The 19021-nt window shown below is 39.9% G+C and overlaps 1 protein-coding gene across 1 annotated transcript in view; it reads right to left on the reverse strand.

The window, feature by feature from the left end:
• Positions 1–1384: 1384 nt before the first annotated feature.
• Positions 1385–19021, reverse strand: part of LOC146798397 (sphingolipid delta(4)-desaturase/C4-monooxygenase DES2-like) — a 171083-nt gene continuing 153446 nt past the window's right edge. Inside the window, exon 3 of the mRNA XM_085625662.1 lies at positions 1385–7715. Coding sequence (XP_085481788.1) covers positions 7572–7715 — 144 coding nt within the window. The 3' untranslated portion in view covers positions 1385–7571. The remainder of the gene's footprint in view (positions 7716–19021) is intronic.

Here is a 19021-nt window from a genome sequence, read left to right on the forward strand (position 1 = left end):
GGAGGCACTTCTTTCACTGTGTTTTATCCATCCTGCTCTGGTAGGAGTTGTGATGAGGGTTTTCTTATCAAAACTGTCCCTCTCACTCGACCTCTGAGATGAATACCTTCCTTTTGTGCCACTTTGCCTTTGTGTCTGCTGCTACTGCTGTGGCTCCAGGGATATCCTGTCTGTCTCAGGTGCCATTAACCCGGAATAATCTGTGTCTCCTTGGTTCACTAATCCTTGTGTTACTGTAGGTTGAGCTGGCCATAGTGGAGCAGTGGAGCAAGGAGGTTTCAAAGTATCACTGGGATTTGTAATTTACAAGTGGACGGGAGGTGACTGAAAGTCATACTAGTTGACTACTTATTTTTTCTTTAGCAATAGAGAGTGGAGAACAATCCAGTGTCTAAATGTTTGGAGACTAATAGAAATGTTTTGGCAAAGGGGCATGAAGGAGGAGAAAGATAAGAACATCTGAGTATTCTGAATATATATAAATAGTTCAGAAATCGAGAGGAAGAGACAATGTAATTGGAGGAAGGAAAAACAGAAAAGGTCCCAGGGCAGAACCTTGGGGCACTTCAACTCTCAGCAGTATTGATGGTGATCGCAATGAGCACATGAAGCTGAGAAAAAAACAGCTGGAAAGAACCATTTTAATTCATTGCCCATGATACCTAGTAAAGTGAGAATCACAGCATGGCCGGGTGGAAAATCTTATTTTTTTGTAATTGTCGTTGGATTCTTATATCTGCATGAATAATTAATTGCTATTAAATATATAAAAATTACTTGTATATATTCTGTATATATATAGTTGTATGTTGGCAAAAACCTGAACATACTCCATTGTTGCAAATTGTGATGACTAACGTTGATGGGATTCCTGGCACAGAAAGACAGCAGAAACTATTCTGCGTAAGGCAGTAGAACCTTGTAGAGTCCCCTATATCATATAAGCAATTCCTACTATATTAGATTTTCGGTCAACATGAACAACATAGTAATTTCTCATGCAAATTACTATTAGGGTATTTTTCTGAGTAATCTGAAAAATCAAGCTGTATAGTGAGATGATCATGGTTGTCTACTGTATGTATATGAGAAGTGTCAAAGCAGTCCCTGCTGCCTTGAGACCAGCCTTCAATTCCCCGATTAGATTTTTTTCTGCTGCCTTCACACCGATTTGAGTTCAAGTGAGCAATTAGTACATTATCATGCAATCGTGCTAATGTTGCAACCCTACTCTTTGAAATAAGGAAATCAACTAGAGGTAAATTACCTTAAAACATAAGTTGTAGGAAATCCCATAAGCAAGTATGTAAAGTTTGTTGTTTTTGAAAAAGGCGTGCTGTGTGTTTTTTACTCTAACTTGAAATATAATGACATCCACACATTGTAGCAATACAGATATATTTATTTATAAACATATTACATTTCACAAAAATACCTCCATTTAGCAAAATATATTTATATATATATATTTTAAAACAAATTACAATGAAATAAAGTTATAAACCTTGCAAGGCCCAGTAGGCTCATGCTGGAATCCCAGGCTGGTATTGGTTCCCCCCCCCCCCCTAAGGATTTTCAGCACTCATTGCTCTAGCCACAATTATATTCTCTCACTTGATCATTTAACAGAACAGGTCAGCTATTGTCTAGCTGTATGATGATCGCATTCATCAGAGTAAACCAAATAATCCCTTTTTGGGGCACACTATATCTCAGCTTTGAACTTATGACTTCAAAGAATCACTTATTCCATTGGCACTGTTGTTAGGTTTCACAACAGGGCTGTGTTCATATTAGGATGTGTCCCTCATTCATTCTATGTTTAAAAGGGAGGCTACACTGTTCACCTTTAGTTTTATGAATCAGGTTATTTCACATTAAAATGACTTCTTCTCCCAAATCCACATGAACAATTTCCAGTATGTGACGTTTTGCCACAGTGGTAAAATAAACATTGTACGCATTGGGATCAAGAAAGTTTCAGCAGCTTCAGACTCCAAACATCTTGGGATATAAGTGAAAACGGGTTTCTTTCCCACATGGCCCAACATGCACAGATCCCAGCATTGTGCAAGCTCTGTGCTGGGTTTTAATGTCGGTTAATATTTCAGATGTGTAAACATGAGTCTGCAGTGGTTTAATGAAATTTTAAGAAAGAAAACTAGATCAAATCAATTGCTGACCGAACAAGAAAGGTCTCCTCTGGGTATTAGGTATCTGGCATGCTTTACGCCGATAAGAGTTAGCGATATGTACACGCTTCTACCCCCATCTTGGCCTCTGGTGCTCCTGGCACATCTCTTTTCTATCTCAGTTCTCTGGAGTGTTGAAGGCAGAATTTACAACATAAATCAAACAGGGCTAAAAGAGCCCAGTTTACAATTTGTAGATTCTATACATTGCCCTTTCCTTTGTCCACAGCTATTCACAAAGGGATATAAAGGGGATAAGAGTGGTTCTAGGGGATCAGCTCCTATTGTTTTTTGTTTTAGTGAAGGACCGGTGCCACTTCAGGCTGCTCCACAGCACAGTACTGTCATTTACTGTCAAAGTGTGTAAAAAATCACTTCTATGACAGCTAGAATATTGAAGAAAAGTCCCTACTACTCTCCAAACCAATTGTAGAACAAGTGGTATGGTACAAACGAGGATGTTGCCTCAGTGACCAGTGACTCTTTGAAGTGCAAAGAGATATGTTAGCAGAGGAAAAACGTGAGATGTCTTCAGTCTCTGAGATTTGAATGGTTTACAGAAGAGAAACAGGAATATTAAGGAAGCTGCACAGCCAAAACTCTTTACACACAAATTGTACTGTGAAACAAATTACCTTAATATACTCAGATTAAGTTTCACAAGAGTTTGAATATTTATACAGGTCACCTTCCTGTGTAATAAATGACATTTCGACTTCTACATTGGAACTGCCCAGAGCAGCGCCATGAAACCAATCGGTGAACGTGCGCTTTACAATAATTTTTTAACCTAACATAACAAAATACAGAATTTCCAGGGTGAGTTACACTTAGACATACAAAGTCGCCTATGAGGAGGACTTTTTCATTTGAATAAGTGTAGATGGGGGGGGGGGATTGGATGGGCAGCAGATATGTGGAAGTTGTGTACATACTCACAAAATCATACTTTGGGGGCACTCACAAACATTTGCATGTCATTTATTGCACAAGTGCACACATGTAAACCCCCCCTAAAACATGGGTCTTAGTGTGTATTTGTGTACGAAATTAACATTTTTATGAGCTTACGGGGTAAGAGGTTTCTGCATAGGATAGTTTCCCTTGGGGAGAAAAAGCTGAACACTGGGAACAAAAACCCTAGACAGGCAGATTTTCCATTTAAACAAATCCACAAGACACAATGATAGGGATTCTCGGACTCCTTGAAATTTACATCATCTGAACATTTCCTACAGCTGGAAAAAGTATAGCAAGAATAGTGGGATCTAAGATATGATCGACATAACCTTTTTTCTTAGATTTTCAGTTTTTTGTCAATCAAGGCTTGTGATTTTAATAGCTTTTAACTACAAATTTAAATAAAACAATTTTAGCTTTTAAGAGGTGAACACAGGAAAGTGAATGGAATTACAGCATCATTTGAAGGAAAACGAATGCACAGTTAGTGAATTATCAACATATGTGGTGCTCTAAGACATCACACTGATTGACACACAGGAAGTGACATCATAAAGGCTCAATAGTCCGTTTTGGGAATGAGCTGCTTTCCAGTCAAAGCCAAGTTACAGAGTTAACTATTTAGATCACTGATGCGTGTATTGTGTGTATTCAATGTATGTTTTCACATTAAAGTCATTCTTTCACATGTGTCAATGTTTTGGTGAATGGAAAGGAGTGAATGTTCGAGGCAATAGGAGTCTGCTCTAAAAAAAAATAATGTATCCATTAAAAACATTCAATAATTTGCACAGTACGAAATAATGAACAAATGCACATACTGGTCATGCAACCAAATACAAAGTGAGGAAAGCAGAAAAAGGGTTACAAAGATGAATATATTGAAGTAATCCTTAGTATTTGGAAAGCATCATCTTTTTTTCAGGTGTAATGTTCGACCTCGGATCCAACTTCTGTAATATTTTATTATACCCTGTTACATGGTACTTGGGGTTTGTTGGGTTTTAGCAGTGCTCTTATGCTGTTTTTTGACGGTGAACGATATACCAAATGTATATAACTTAGATGACCCATAGACATGTGAGTGAATATGTGTACTCCTAGTGAATCACATTTATTTACACCAAATGGAAGGTGGTATTGAAAAAATGGTGGTAAGTCTGGTATGTTTAAAACATGTTTTTTTTCTCAGAGTAAATAAACTGTGGTGTGTGTGTTTTTTTTTCTTGAAGAGATACGATTATGGCACTGACGCTCACATAAGAATGAGTAATGCCTTGCACTACTAACCCTATATGTGTTGCACTAATGCTATTCAGCCATGTTATTCATTCTTTTTAACACCTTTACAACTTTTTATTCTGGTACAGGCACTCTCAGAGTAGTCAAAGGAGCACCCATAGAAAAAATGATTTTCTTAATTCCAGAGATGTCAGTAGTGCCACTTCACCTTTGTCCCTCCTATTCTCGTATAGCCTTGGGCTAAAGGCAGATGGCAAAGCAAACCCTCTCCAAAAAATTAGAGACATTGTTTACTCCTGTCATTCACCTCTTACGTCAAAGTTATAAGAGCACAAGTGCCAGTGGCGTAGCAAGGTCAGGTGGTAACCCGTGCGGACAATTTCGTGTCACCACCGGCTTGACAAAATGGCAAAAATATGTGTTTAAAACACATATTTTTGCCATTTTGTCACCCCCCTCACTGATGACACCCGGGGCAGCCCGCACCCCCCTTCCTACGCCACTGACAAGTGCATGTGAAACAACCTGATAGAATTTCCTTCTTTCAAATTTCTATTGATTATGCTACTATTAAATATGCCACATGTTTTTAAATCTGGCAGCAATCTGCCAAATGTAAATTAAAGGGAACATACGTTTTGTCTTTGCTATTTGTGTATTTTCTGTAAAATAAAATGTGCTTGAATGCTTTGAAAGCTAGTGTTAGTGGTAAGAAGAACATTTTAAAAAACGTGATTTCTTTTACCTGAAAATTGTTAAATTAAGTAGAGCTTTGAACAATAATGTTATTTTAAAAAACATTTGTATATGCGAGTGATTTGTGAATACAACCCGTCCTTAACAAGAAACATTTGTTAGATAAACAATGAACATTGTATTAAGGTGCGGTGAAATGCATTATGCTAAATACATTCAGTCTCGTTGCACATTTCTCATTTTTGAAACCATTGGTCCCCCGTTTTTGAAAATTAAGTATTGGGTGAGAAATGGGAGTATGACTTGTGGCCATCAAATAAACATTAATGCAGTAACCTACGTTATTAAAAAACAAAAAACAGCTGCAGCCAAAATGCACTCTATCCTGTTGGGAGGGCTAGACAAAGACATTTACTCTATTGCTTAATAAATATTTTCAATAAGGTCTCTAGGGAGCATTTGTGGCATAAAAAACAACATTTAAGATGCAGGATGGTCTGCTTTGTACAATACAGATGTAAGGGATTGTTTCTGAGTTGTTCAACGTAGGAGTCACAAATGTCCCGAACATAGGAAACTGTTTAACAAATCCTTAAAGTAAGAGGATGCTGCAGCATTAATTTTATAGATCTCAAATGCTTTATTAAAGTAGCTGCACACTCTAGGTTAGTATTCAAATGCTAATTCCTTGATGATAAATGTAAATAAAACTAAGGTAATGACTTTTGAATTTTCTGTTGCTCTAAAACACCCTGGAAGTGGAGGACAAGAAATTGGAAAATCTGTCCGAGTGTGTATCTTTAGGTTATGTTGGGGCTTCTGCCTTCAGCTGAGTGACCAATTTGAAGAAACGCGGGAATCATACTCTATCAACTGAAAAGACAGCAACCTTTTTGATAAACATTATAAAGGTATCTCGTAAGTCTTTTGAATCCGGGCATACAGTCGGAAATCTTTACCTCCTTTAATGTTTGGCTTATGAGAGGTTAATCATGAGGCATCTAATATTATTAAAGTTTAAGCGGCTGTGAAGATGGAATTCAGGCAAAACCCTCCACAAGTGTTAGGAGAACAGAACTGGAGGATGTGTCAAGTGAATTTGAGTGCAAATACATTTTTCGAGGCTGTTGCCCAAATAGAGTTTTATCAAAAGGGTGATACTTTAAACCAACACATCAGTAAAAACGTACATGGCAAAAGCCAGAATTCATATTCAGTACATGTTTGGATCCAGTCAGATGCAGGGGTGTCAAGAAAACTGTGCCCCCATAATAATATATATATATATATATATATATTATATATATATATATATATATATATATATCTATATCTGAAAGCATGGTTAGGGGCTGAGATATACCCTTATGGCCTCCTAACATATGAAGCCTTCTAAGACACAAATCGTTGAGTGTTTGACCCCAAATGCTATATCTCATGGTTGCACAGCTCAGCCATGAGTACTGAAGGAAATGAAATATCTAAATGAGGTGATGGTGAACAGAAACTGGTATTACTGCTTTCTGGTTCCCCAACTGTTTGTTTTAGCAAGAAAAAGTATTAAAGTCAAATTACAGTGGAATGGGGATTTAGTATCCTTCTAATAAAAGATTTTGAAAATGTTTTGTAAGAATTGTATTGTTTTAAGGAGAACAAAAACTATAGTTCTTATATATATGAATGTATAATGTGTATTTAAAAGTGTACAATAAATATTTGAAATGCAAATATATATGGATGAGGCAAGTGCTGCAAAGAAACCAACGCTTTGCACGCTCTCATAGAAAAAATACCTGAGAACATGGATGTATGATTTTGGGCTGCATTCCCTCTATTCACTTCAAGAAGTTTTTAAAGTAAAAGCCTACTGAAAATAGATCCTGGTGGGGGAAAAAACTGCAGCCTCTATTTTTGAAACTGTATTACTCATCCAAATAAAGTTACGGCACAAAACGTCTCGTGCTTGCATTTTTTTTTTTTGCTTTTGCTGTGTTAAACGTCACCTAGTGATACATTGGGCACGCTCCACAAGCGTTCCCATTTGACAAGGTTGAGAACTTCTCACATCCATGCTGGTGAAAATAGTCCCACTTGGCTCAACATATAATTTGGAATAAATTATTATAATGTTGCTATTTTGGTGTAAGGCTGCAAACCTTGGTTTGGCGTAGTGCATACAAAGATAAAAAATCACAGTCTTAGTGTCAGAGGAGAGAGACTCATTTTAGCAACCCTGAAATGAAGTGTTTTGACTGAAAAGAAATCATACTCTGGGTTACTTCAATTATTTTTACTAATCCATTGATTAATTATGCTGATTGTGCTTCTGTTGATATGTCTGGTTTTAAACCATTGTGAAAGGCGGACTTTTAAATTAATTAATTAGAACATTTACAAGCAGACTTCAGGTGCACCAGTTGGATGTGATGTTGTTGTTTTACTTTACTCCCCGTGCAAAGAATTTCTGCCCTTTTTCAAATTTTACTCTTTCTTCACCAGCTCGCATTCTCTCTTGACGCGTGAAAAGGGTCCCAAGGATTCGCAGAAGACAAAATCCCAAAGGACTTGTGCCCATGAGATGTGCTGCGGCAGGTTGTCGTAATATTCTGCAGCGATCCTCTTCACCTAATAAGAAAGTAACACAAAATTAAATGTAAGTGGTCAGAGTAGTACAAAGAAAAAAAAGTCAAAAGCCAACTCTTCAGAAAAGCCTATGCGAGCCACTAGTGATCTTTGAAGATCCACCTTGATCAAATGAACTCTGCAGTACACCTAGACCCTAGGTGCCATTTCAATACAAACTCCAATTTGTGCCAGATTTCATAGTTGGTGCAATTTTCTCATGAGTTAATTTCACATGTGCTATATGCCCATGGGCAAATTACTAACCCTATGCTGACAAGTGTTCAATATATAAAACCAGGCAAACATCATTTATAGCAAATGGCACAAAATTCTCTTTTGTCCATTTTGTGTGGACAAATCCGAATTTACCAACAAGATCATCATGGTTTTAACTTCCATAAACCTGTGGACCAATTTCGCATCCATAAAGCAATTGTTCCTTAGCTGTAATTAAGGCATAAGCACCTTAACCAACCCATCTTGCGTAGCTTCATGAAGCCACACGTGTTGCATCAGAATTCTGAAAGTTGAGCAGTGCTACTGTCCCAAGGCAACTGAGCTCCTGGGTTCAATTTTTGCATTACGTCTATTGTCTTTGCCTTTTTTGTTCATTTTCTGGCATGCATGAGCATCCTCTTTTCTGATATGCTGTGTTGCAAAGAGAAGGGTTTGACAGATCTAGGCCCACGTTAATGGCAGTAAGGGGAGGGCATATGAGTGCAAGCAGGAGTGGTGGAAAGAACAATGTGTGTGTGTATGTGTCTGCTTTTGTGTGGGCACATGTGTGTGAAGAAATCAGAATTACACAAGGCAGGCCTGATCAGTCATATTCTGGTGTGGCAGTAGTCTGCTAACCACTTTGTGTCTCTTCATGGCTGTGCCCCGTACGAGCCTCCCTAACCTGTAAGGAGTTCCGACTATGGCTTCACAGCATTTTGTAGTCTTCAGACATCTGATGGGCTTGGGGCAGAAACCCCTGGTCAAACCTCATATGTAGTATCAATGGAGGCAAGGTGCATTGGACTGAAAATATTGAAAATATGAAAATTGCAGATTAATATTTTGTGGGGAATGGTGTTTTCTTTCTCCTATAGTTCCTTCCACTTTTGATTTCCTAAATTGGGCCATCAAGGTGGTGGAGTTGGAAGGAAGCACAGCAAAAAAGATCAGAATCCCTTTTATCTGTGCAGAGGGTGTGTGGTAACGAAGGCTTTGGCCAGTCTATTGATCATGTTATTTCGAGTGAATTTAGGGAAAGTTCTAAATGTAAAAATTCCACTGGGGAACTGTACAAATCGTGCATTTTAGGTTGAGTGCTAGATGAAGAACTCATGCCCCAGGTGAGCGAGTGGAAGGATGAGTGAGGGATCTCATGGTAATAGGAGTTTGAGAATTGTTTTTGGAAAGTCAAAGGACTATGCAACATTCAAAAAGGTTGTTGCAGCTTGGTGTGATCCTCTATTGTCTGTAAATTTGTTAAACAGTGGTCAGCTGCGAGAACGGAGACCTTATTCACACAGGTATTAAAATCTCAGAGCACTAGTAAGTAGTGAACCTAAGTACTAAATTAAGCCAAATCCAGTGGCAGAGCATGAAGTCTCATTGTAACAACTCCTTAGGTAGTGGAAAGAGGCCTGTTTAAGAAAGACTATTCTTTGGGTTGTCATACCGCGAGAGACAATAGAATGTCCATTATTTTGAGTCTTTGACACCCTCAATTATCACCTCTCCTCCTTCCACTACCAATCAGGTCCCTCGATTTGTACACTTGGGGTTGGATCACTACACATTTTTGACTGGCAATAGTTCACATTATGGGTGGTAAGTTAGGACAATGCTTTGTACAAATCACCTTTTACTACCTTATTAGGACAGTAGCTTACTGATGGTGGTATGGTGTGACAAAAATGTATGCATGTATTTGTTGCAGGCCATTTTGCAGTGGTTGGCAAATGTTCTGATGTTTTCTGTGCTGATGAATTTCTGTATCACATTATTGCAATGTGATATAGTTGTGTTTTACTGTGGTTGCTGTGTCCTCTTACCACTATTTCTTACATGATATGTTATGTTTTAATTGCGTTGTTATGTTGCCTTGTGTACATTATTATGTTCTGTTCTGTTGTTTAACTTATATATGTCGGGAAAGGCTACGTTTTTAGCCCACAGCAGCCCATGCCTTTACATTTCCTGTGACAAGCAAAAATTTACCACTGACAAAGCTGGTACATTTTTACTCCACCAGCTCTTCAACTGTTTGGGACACCTGTCAACCCAAACCAATGGCAGAATGCATATGTCTAGTTAGCACTGAGAGAGCTTATGTAATGTAGCCTTTGGAAGCGCAAAGAAAACAACATGCTTTAAAATTGGAAAGATTGTCACCGCCTGTTGTCGCACCCGAAACTGTTTACTCACCTGCTAAAAAAAGGTATCATGCTAACGCATGACAATTGATTCAGTGTATGGAATTACATAAAAAAGGATTAGTCAGGTACAAAAACAAAGGCAATCATCCTGAAAGCGCAAACATGTTGGGCAAAGCGAGAAAACGAGTTTGGCACGTTACACATCCAAGGTGTCTTGCTAAGTTTTCAGTCTTAATGAGTTAATAAAGAGATCCAGTCGTATCTTGTTTCTAAGCTAAATCCGAGGGAAGAATTCCAGGGTATGTCAACACTTCATATGATTGGCGTCACCTTAGCAGTAGTTTACCACGTCATCACAGGATAAATGGCGCAAGAAAAACATGTATTTCCTCTACAACTTATTTGCCAGATCACGTTTCCAGAGTCGACTGCACATTTACATACTGCAAGGCCACCCACGGAAAGACCATTTTCAGCAGGATAGAAGTATTTAGCCTTTAGAAATGACGAGGAAATCCCATTTATGGCCGTTACGCGAGGCCAGTCCACGAGAAAATGCAAGGAGGGAGAACAGTCCAAGTTGTTCACCAGCTGCGAGTACTGGGCTCCCCAGTCAGCGACGCAGCAAGGATTCGATGGCCCTGATTAATAAAAAGCACGGAAAATGGGAACCCTCTCCCAGGCTGTAACCAAAAACAGATAAAACTGCTGGGCAGCGGTCCGTTCACACCCCTAGGCCCCACTGCTGCCGAGCCTGCTTAACTTCAATAGGCCCAAGGCCAGAGACGTTTTAAGGCATGGGCAAAGTGGCCTCTGGCCCAGGGATCCAGCCTTTCAGGGGGGCCCCTGATAGTGTCAGCTCTGTTTTGCAGAGAGTGTCTGATGACCTTGATGAATTCTTAAACAGATTGTTTTTATTGTGAGTGATCTGTGAGAGTCTATTACAGACACTTTGCAGAGAAAGCTGTGTTGATGTTTCATGCAACATCCACAAAAAAGTTTCTTCTACATCAAAACAGAACATCACATTGAGAAATGGGAGAGGGTTACAGAGCTTATTTGCAGTAATATTAGTGAGCTGCTGTGTTACCATACTGAAAACACACGTCACTATCCATGAATATTAGATGTAACAACTTTAGAATTTGGGTGAGTGGGCCTGTGTTCCGTCAGTGACCTGACCAAGGATGACATGAAAGAGCTGAAATTGGTTCATAAATTCAAAGCTGTTCCAAACAGGGCCCCCCAAAATACATTTGGCCCCGGCCCCCAAAATTCTTAAAATGTCCCTGCCCAAGGCCCTTGTTCGGTGCGCATGTCCTTGGTTTTTCATAGCAGATGTCCCATATCAGAGAAAATGGACGATATAACAATTTGCCCAGGAGCGTGCACTGTGGTCAGGCACTCACTGAAGGCGTGGTTAGAAACGGTTTTATGTTTATTGACAAGCCAGGTGTTTCACCGCTTTATAAATAGACTTCTGTCAATGACTATGGTTGAACCCTAGCTTTCACAATAGGTTTGTGTTTTTTGTTCCACCTCCAGTAACCTAAGCATCAGAGCAGGGCAGGACTGGGAACACAAACCAGCCCTGGTAATTCTTCTGGACCGGCCGTGGAATGGGGTGGGGGCGGGGCGGTGCTAGTGAGAAGTAGCACCGCTGCCGCTTTTGTTACAGGGGGCTGATATTGCAGCAAAAACCAGCCCCCACCATTTCGGCACACCGGGAAAACATCCGGTGGCCACCGGCCAGTCCGGCTCTGCATCAGAGCGTGTGTCTTCTTTTCATCATGTAAACATTCTTCAGAGATAACACTAACTTTTGCAATGGTGCCAGTCGCTGATATGCCAAAATGGATCACTTTAAGTGATCACTTTCGAGACTGCTAGATCTGTACCCCCCTCAGCCCCTCTTGAATCTTCCGAAATTGGCTATTGGGCACTATAACAGAATGCCCATATAAGGCCAGCTCTAGAGCGGTGTGACCGGTGCAGCTGCACCAGTCGCGGGCACTGGGGGGGGGGCGTGTTTAGAAGGGTTTAAGAAGCACCTACTGCAGAGTGATTATTGTCCCTAACGGAGAGAGATATTTTGTCTGGGGCAGTTTCCATTCATGATAAAGTAGCACAGAGGGTTATTATGCCTGTAATATGCCTGCTGCAAAGAACATGTACCACGCAGAAAGCCAAACTATATTTTATGTGGATAACCCAGTGGGAATAGCGAGTCGCTATTAGGAAGGGTCTTTACGAGGGCATCCCTTCCTAAGAGTGAGTCCTCCAAGTATGTATGACTCTTTTGCGACTGCAATTGTGGTCGCAAAACAGTCGCAGTTTACCACCCTTCTCAGAAGGGTGGTAAAGCACTCGCAAACGGGAAGGGGTCCCCAGGGGACCCCTTCCCCTTTGTGAATGCAGGGGAAAATATTTTTTGAGGGCAGGCAGTGGTCCCAACAAACGTTTCATTTTTTATTTTTTAAATGCATCCCGTTTTTCTTTAAGGAACACGGGCTGCATTAAAAAAACTGCTTTATTGAAAAGCAGTCACAGACATGGTGGTCTGCTGATCCCATCAGGCCACTATCCCTGTGAGGCTGGCCATTCCCAATGGGGTCACAAAATGCGAATGGCTCATGAATATTGATGAGCCTCGCATTTTGCGACCCATTGGGAATCGCTAACAGTGTCTCTGACACTGTTGTACATTGGATTTAGCGCCTCGCAATTGGTCTCAAATTGCGAGGCGCTAAACCCAATGGTCGTACATCTGGCCCCAAGTTACTGCATCGTAAAAGCATGCAGAATAGTGTAGACTAAATTAAAATACTTGTATGTCAGATTTGTGGAGTGGTGCACCACTCGGTATTAAGACAATTGGTAGTCAATTAGTCATTGAGTCTTGTGATGTTCAAAGTCTTGAATAATTCTTTATTTTCAAAAAATTGCCAGCAAACGCGTTTCGTTCATGAGAATGAACTTCTTCAGGGCATGCGTCTAATTTCCTGGTTGAGGAAAGCGATAGTGTAGGGTGGTAGTCTGGGCTGCACGGGCCGCCATGGTAAGGGGCGGTGTGCGCTAAATCTGATAGTCGGGCTGAGTGTTGAGCTGTCCGCTTCTGTGATAAGAGATCCTCAACCAGGAATGTAGACGCATGCTTTTTGTGCACACTCAAACAGATTGACTACTTTTTTCATACACAACAAGGGAACACCACAGGGTAGTGCAGTCACTGTGTCCGCCGTTGTTTGGAACTTCAATTTAAAATAAAATACTTGTTTGAATAACATAGCTTTGTATTTACTGAATTTCATAGTGTATACTTTTAACGTGGAATAGAAATGCGAAATGATAACTCGCATGTTATGCAATTTCATTAACAAGTCTCTCTTGAATAAATGATGTATGTGAAGCATTATCAGGACTAAATGTAAAATTAGATAACATTAGGAATGTTTATTGAAGAGTTTGATGTCAATAGTATCATGTTAAAGTGTGCACCAACCAAGACAATAAATGGTGCTGGACGTTTATGCTAATCACAATTTCACTGAAACTATCAGAGACTGTTCTTCATACATGTACTAATGAGAATTACTAGAAACAATTTAGAGACTTCACGTTTTGAAATCATTTTGTACGTTGGTACTTTTGAAATGTAGTAATGTATATAGTTACATGTGCTAATTGCAATGCATTAAAATACTTTATAAGTGACATAGATTTCAGAAGGAATATAGGGTTTTAGAAACTTTTGAATGTAATATGTATTTCCATTAATTTATATTTCATGAACTAAAATTCGATTTAGGCCTGCATTTTTTCTCTTGCTCGATTTTGTTCTCATGAGAAGGCCTCATACATTTGCAATGTGGGATGAAACTATGTTTCGCAGAAAGAGTTCCCATGCACATACTTGGACTACTCACTACACATTTTCTACTTTGAGAACATCTGCCGTGAGAAGCTTATTTCTTGAGCTCCATCATGTGCCCTTTTGATTGTTCATAACTATACATTTTGAATACTTAGACAGTTTACGTGATGATCTCCACCTTTTTACCATAAAATGTGTCTTAATCTTGCTGCATGACATTCACCCCATACGAACTGACAAATGGACTGAGTGGTCTGACTAAATGAGATGAGCAAGGAGGTGTCACCCCAGAACATGTGGATTGATATACGTGTGTGACAAAACCATTGTGGTGCTGTTGGAGACTTTCCCCTCTTTTTGGAGATCTTGCTTTTTGCAGACTGGCGGTCACACTTGGCTGACACATATGCTGTGTGTGCGATTCTCGGACTTCTTTCCCTCGTGGGAAAAAATCTTTGAGGTGATATGATCCATATCCTTTCCTGAAATTTCCCGTCTAGAACTTCGGTAATTGATCGCCCAGAAAGCGATACATTTGATTATTCTGTACTCTTAAATTCAGATGCCTGATGTTGATGTATTTACTTTCTTAATTTACTGATAAATTCTAACCATTCTAAAGTCCTGTTTCCGTTTCTTTATGACTCATCTCCAATAATTGATTATGCATCCCAATAGTATTAATGGAGGATCGAAATTCGAACAGAGAGGCCTCTAATCAACAAATCCTAATGTTACTATTTTGCATAGCTTTAACTGAATTACTTGTTTGTATAATCTTAGCCCGACTGAATTTTTTTCAGGCGATTTGGTTTAGCAGTAATAATCCTGTACCTGTATAGTGTAGTTTTGAAAGTTATATACATGAATCTAATTACAAGTTTGTGAGTCAGTTACCCAAATACTGGTCCTTATTCGATAACTAGGTTTGATCCCCTATAACCAATCCCACTGGGCATGGTTCAAGATTCATCAGAGGAGCAAGTAACTCTAAGGTGTAGTGCCAGGAAACATCAATACTGAAGTAAATGGGCCCAGTGGCACTACAGCAGTTATATCTGATAGTGTGTCGGATGGCTCATCTGTCCATAGAAGTTAGGATATAGGGGGGGGGTCCCTACTGAGATCCCTATTGAAACTCCCTGTTCAAAGCTTGCACCATCACAGGCCAAGCTCAAAGCCCATGTTCGGTTGAAGGAGACCAAGTACCGTTGTCAACAGAGAAGTACGACGAAGACGGTTTAAAGCAGTGGTGTAAGTATCAATAGGTTTGCGGGTTGCAAATGCTTAAAGCTTAGATTGTGGTATTGTGAAATGGCTGCATGAGGTTATGCGAAGCAGTTAGAGTTTGTGTTTGAGTGATGTGCTTTTAGCAGAAGAGTTGAAGTTTTTATCTGGTCTTTCGTGTCCTAAGATCCCGGGATATACACCTACGGGTGGTCTCAGTGTGGCATACGCTGAGGAAGTTTTCTGCTGTTGTTTCGAAGGTGCTGTTAGTGAGATTTCATTGGCAGTACCACTAAGAAAAGGGGAATTATTTGTGTGAGTGAGCGTTACAGTTGTTACAATTGTTTTCAGTGCACGGGAAACACTTTGCTTCAGCCTGAGAGAGATCATTCTGGTCGAGGTTTCACTCGAAGAGTATGGGAAATTAGATTGGATTATTGTTGTATGTTAGATTTATTGTACAAAAGGATCTATTATTTCTTTAGTGGAGCAGACAGAGCTGTTTGAGTAAGCTTGCATTGTGTGAAGTTTTACTTAGAGAGAACACACATGAAGGATTGTAAAGGTGGGGTAGCCACTGCAAAGAGTGAGATCAACATCATTGTGTGTTGCACTGGTATAGGTTGGTTGGTGCAGACCTGCACTGTGATAGGGTGACTACATCACTGAGAGATGCACTGGTATTGGTGGTAAAGGAACTAAAAAGGAAGTGTAGCAGGATTCGATTGAAGAGAATTATTGTAAAGGACAACTTAAACATCTAGGAAAAAATTACAAATTTGAGAAATTTGAAATGTTTCATGCAGGAGGATGCACCTATACCCAATCGGGGATGGGTAATCATACCACCTGAGGGTACACCAGCATTAAATATGACTCAAAAAAGAGAATATCACACAGGAATAGGGCTTGAAAATTGGATGAAGTACATCGAAAATGACCGACCAGTGGCTTTCCCACAATATGGATAGTTTAATATCAGGAGCTTTGAAAATTTGAAATTTGAGGAGTTTATTGTACGAGATTAACCCATCTCCTAGACCTATGCTGTTTGAAACACTTAGTGAATGGGAACACATAGCTCATTAAAAAGACAAACAGAAATGTCATTCAAGGTACCAGAATACTTTGAACCGATATGTCGAGGATAGGCGGGATGCTCATCAGAGGGCTTGTAGACAGATATAGCCGAGGGAACTAAAATGTATCCTGCACTAGTGGCAGAAAAGGAAAATGGAGGAAACTGTGAGAAAAAGAAAAAGCATCTTGAAGAGATGAAAACGCTAGATTCGGCTGGAGATAGTGGTCATGAATTTGCTGATGAATTTATGAATGAAGTGTAACTGAATTGCCCACCACCTTATAATGAAGGTTAGCCCCAGAGTTTAACAAACTCATCCTCGGGGATAGTTCAAGATGCACCTGAGGTGCCTATAGACCCAGTTCCATACACCCCTTTCACATCAGTGGCAGAGACACCTAATATGAATAATTAGACTGTTATGAATACACCAGATGCTTTGACTGTCCCAGTGACTATAGGTCCTGTCATTCCTCTATATCAGTCTGGGAATAAAGAGAAAAAATTACATACCTTGGTTGTACCTATTGGGATAAATGGCTCATCCTGTCTACCCAAGCCCAGTAGCGCTTTTTGAGGTCAGCCTTACTAGGTGGGATTTGACTTTCCCACAAATCCTTCAAGCCAAGCGCAAAAAACAATTTTTTAAGATTAAGAAACCAACTGATCTTTTGGTTGCCATCCATAGCCATCACTTCAATTTGAAATGGAAAAATGTCCCCTAAAGAAATAGATTGGGTAAAGATTGATAGGACAACCCAGGAGCTGAAAGCAACAGTCATTGGCTCTTGCAGACATTCAAGCAGTATAGTGGAATGGAGAATGTGTCCGAAAAGGAAATGGACCATTTTGTTAATCCGTTCGTGTACTGATTAATACCTGAGATTAGCAGCATGACTCAGCATTATTCAATTTGTTGGCAAAGCAAACCCATAGATAAAAAGTGTTATGTGAAATAGCGTGGGGACAAAATTGATTCCAAACACACGAAGCTCAAATAGAAGCTGATGATTGCGCAGATGAAAGAAGTTGATGATTGCTCAGATGAAAGTGGTTCAGAAATGCCAGGGTGGAACAGGTGTTGATCCCATGTTCACGGTGCAGCAACCCCCAAGAATGCGAGGGGTTTGCAGAGGACAACAACAGGGTATGCTGCCTCAAGGTAGAGTTCGAGGTGTTTTAATTGATGCTCTGAAAAGGACCAATATGTGTCATGTTTGCGGCAAGTTGGGGGATTGGAAGCGGGAATGCCAATTTAACCCGATTAATCAAGGAACTGGGGGATAGGTACAGGATGTTGGTAATTACCAATCACAGGAAGATGGCATGGTTCAAACTAAACAGATACACAGGAAAAAAATAAAAATCTAAATGTACCCCAAGCCCTGACGCCTCAAATAATGGTTAGGTTCAGGAATACAACTCCAATAAACGGTTTCACACCAAAGCAGGATCAAATGCAAATCAGAATGTGTCCCAGCAATATTCTTGGATCCATTTAGATAACACATACTCAGACCTGTCACAATGACGATACCTGAGAGAGGAGGAGGAATGCGTGGTTGGCGCATCCTTAGAGGTAGACCAGAGTGGTCCCGATGTGGATGACAAGGTGAATGAGACTCCTATCTCATTTCTTGTTGACCCTGGGGCTACCTGTTCCACTGTAAGAACAGCAGATGTTCCAAACCTACTCCTCTCGAGAGGAAGAATCCAAGATGCAGGAGTCGCAAATCAACTGATTTCAAACCCAGTTACCAAACCTGTAGCGTTGAAAATTGGTTCCTTTGAGGATTTACACAAATTTGTTGTTTGTAATTCAAACCGAGTAAATTTACAAGGAAAAAAACTTGGTGTGCAAATTAAATTGCCCAATGTATTGCACACCACAGGAAAATGAGTTCCATACAAATGATGATGATGTTGTGTTTAAATTGGCTTAAAAGAAGACAGAAAGCACAGAATTGTTTCCCTTGTTAACTAGAGATGACCTGACTTTGGAAGTTAGAGACACCGTAATTCCAGAGCTCTGGGATTTTACAGGCAAATACATTGGTCTGATTAAAGGTGTGGCTCCAGTAAAAATTACTGTGAAGACCAATGCTGAATTGCCATGAATCCTGCAATACAATCTGAGTCCAGAAACCATTGCTGTAATAACTCCTTTAATGATTCAATGATTGAGCAAGGAGTTCTGAAAGAAATAATCGGGAGTCCATGTAAATCTCCTATCATGCATTTGCAGAAACCCAACAGTAAATACTGTATTTTTCAGGATTTGCGAAAAACGAATCAGATTGTTGCCCTGGGGTGCCGAATCCAGAAGTAATTTTATTCCAAATTCCATGTGAAGCTGAATGGTTTTTGGTCACCGATTTGTGTCAAGCCTCCTTTTCCATTCCATTCCATTCCATAAGAACAGCAGTGTTTTTTTGCTTTCTGGTTCAGCCGGCATATTTTACCATTGTGCTGTGTCCCACAAGGTTATACGTAAAGTCTCTCCATATTCAATCAGATTTTGAGGAAAAATCTGGAATCCCTGGGGATGCCAAATCATTCTGTCTTCGACCAGTACATTGGTGACTTGTTGGTGGAGTCAAGTACACAGGAGGCTTAAACATGCACTACCATTCCTTTACTGAATCATTTGGCTGTCAATGGACATAAGGTGTCACCGTACAAATTGTAATTTTGTCAAAGGACTGTTGTGTATCTTGGACACCATATTGGGAAAAGAGCAAGGAAAGTGTCTCTA

Source organism: Triturus cristatus, chromosome 9 (genome assembly GCF_964204655.1).
Source record: "Triturus cristatus chromosome 9, aTriCri1.1, whole genome shotgun sequence".
In the NCBI taxonomy this organism is placed as follows: Eukaryota; Metazoa; Chordata; class Amphibia; order Caudata; family Salamandridae; genus Triturus; species Triturus cristatus.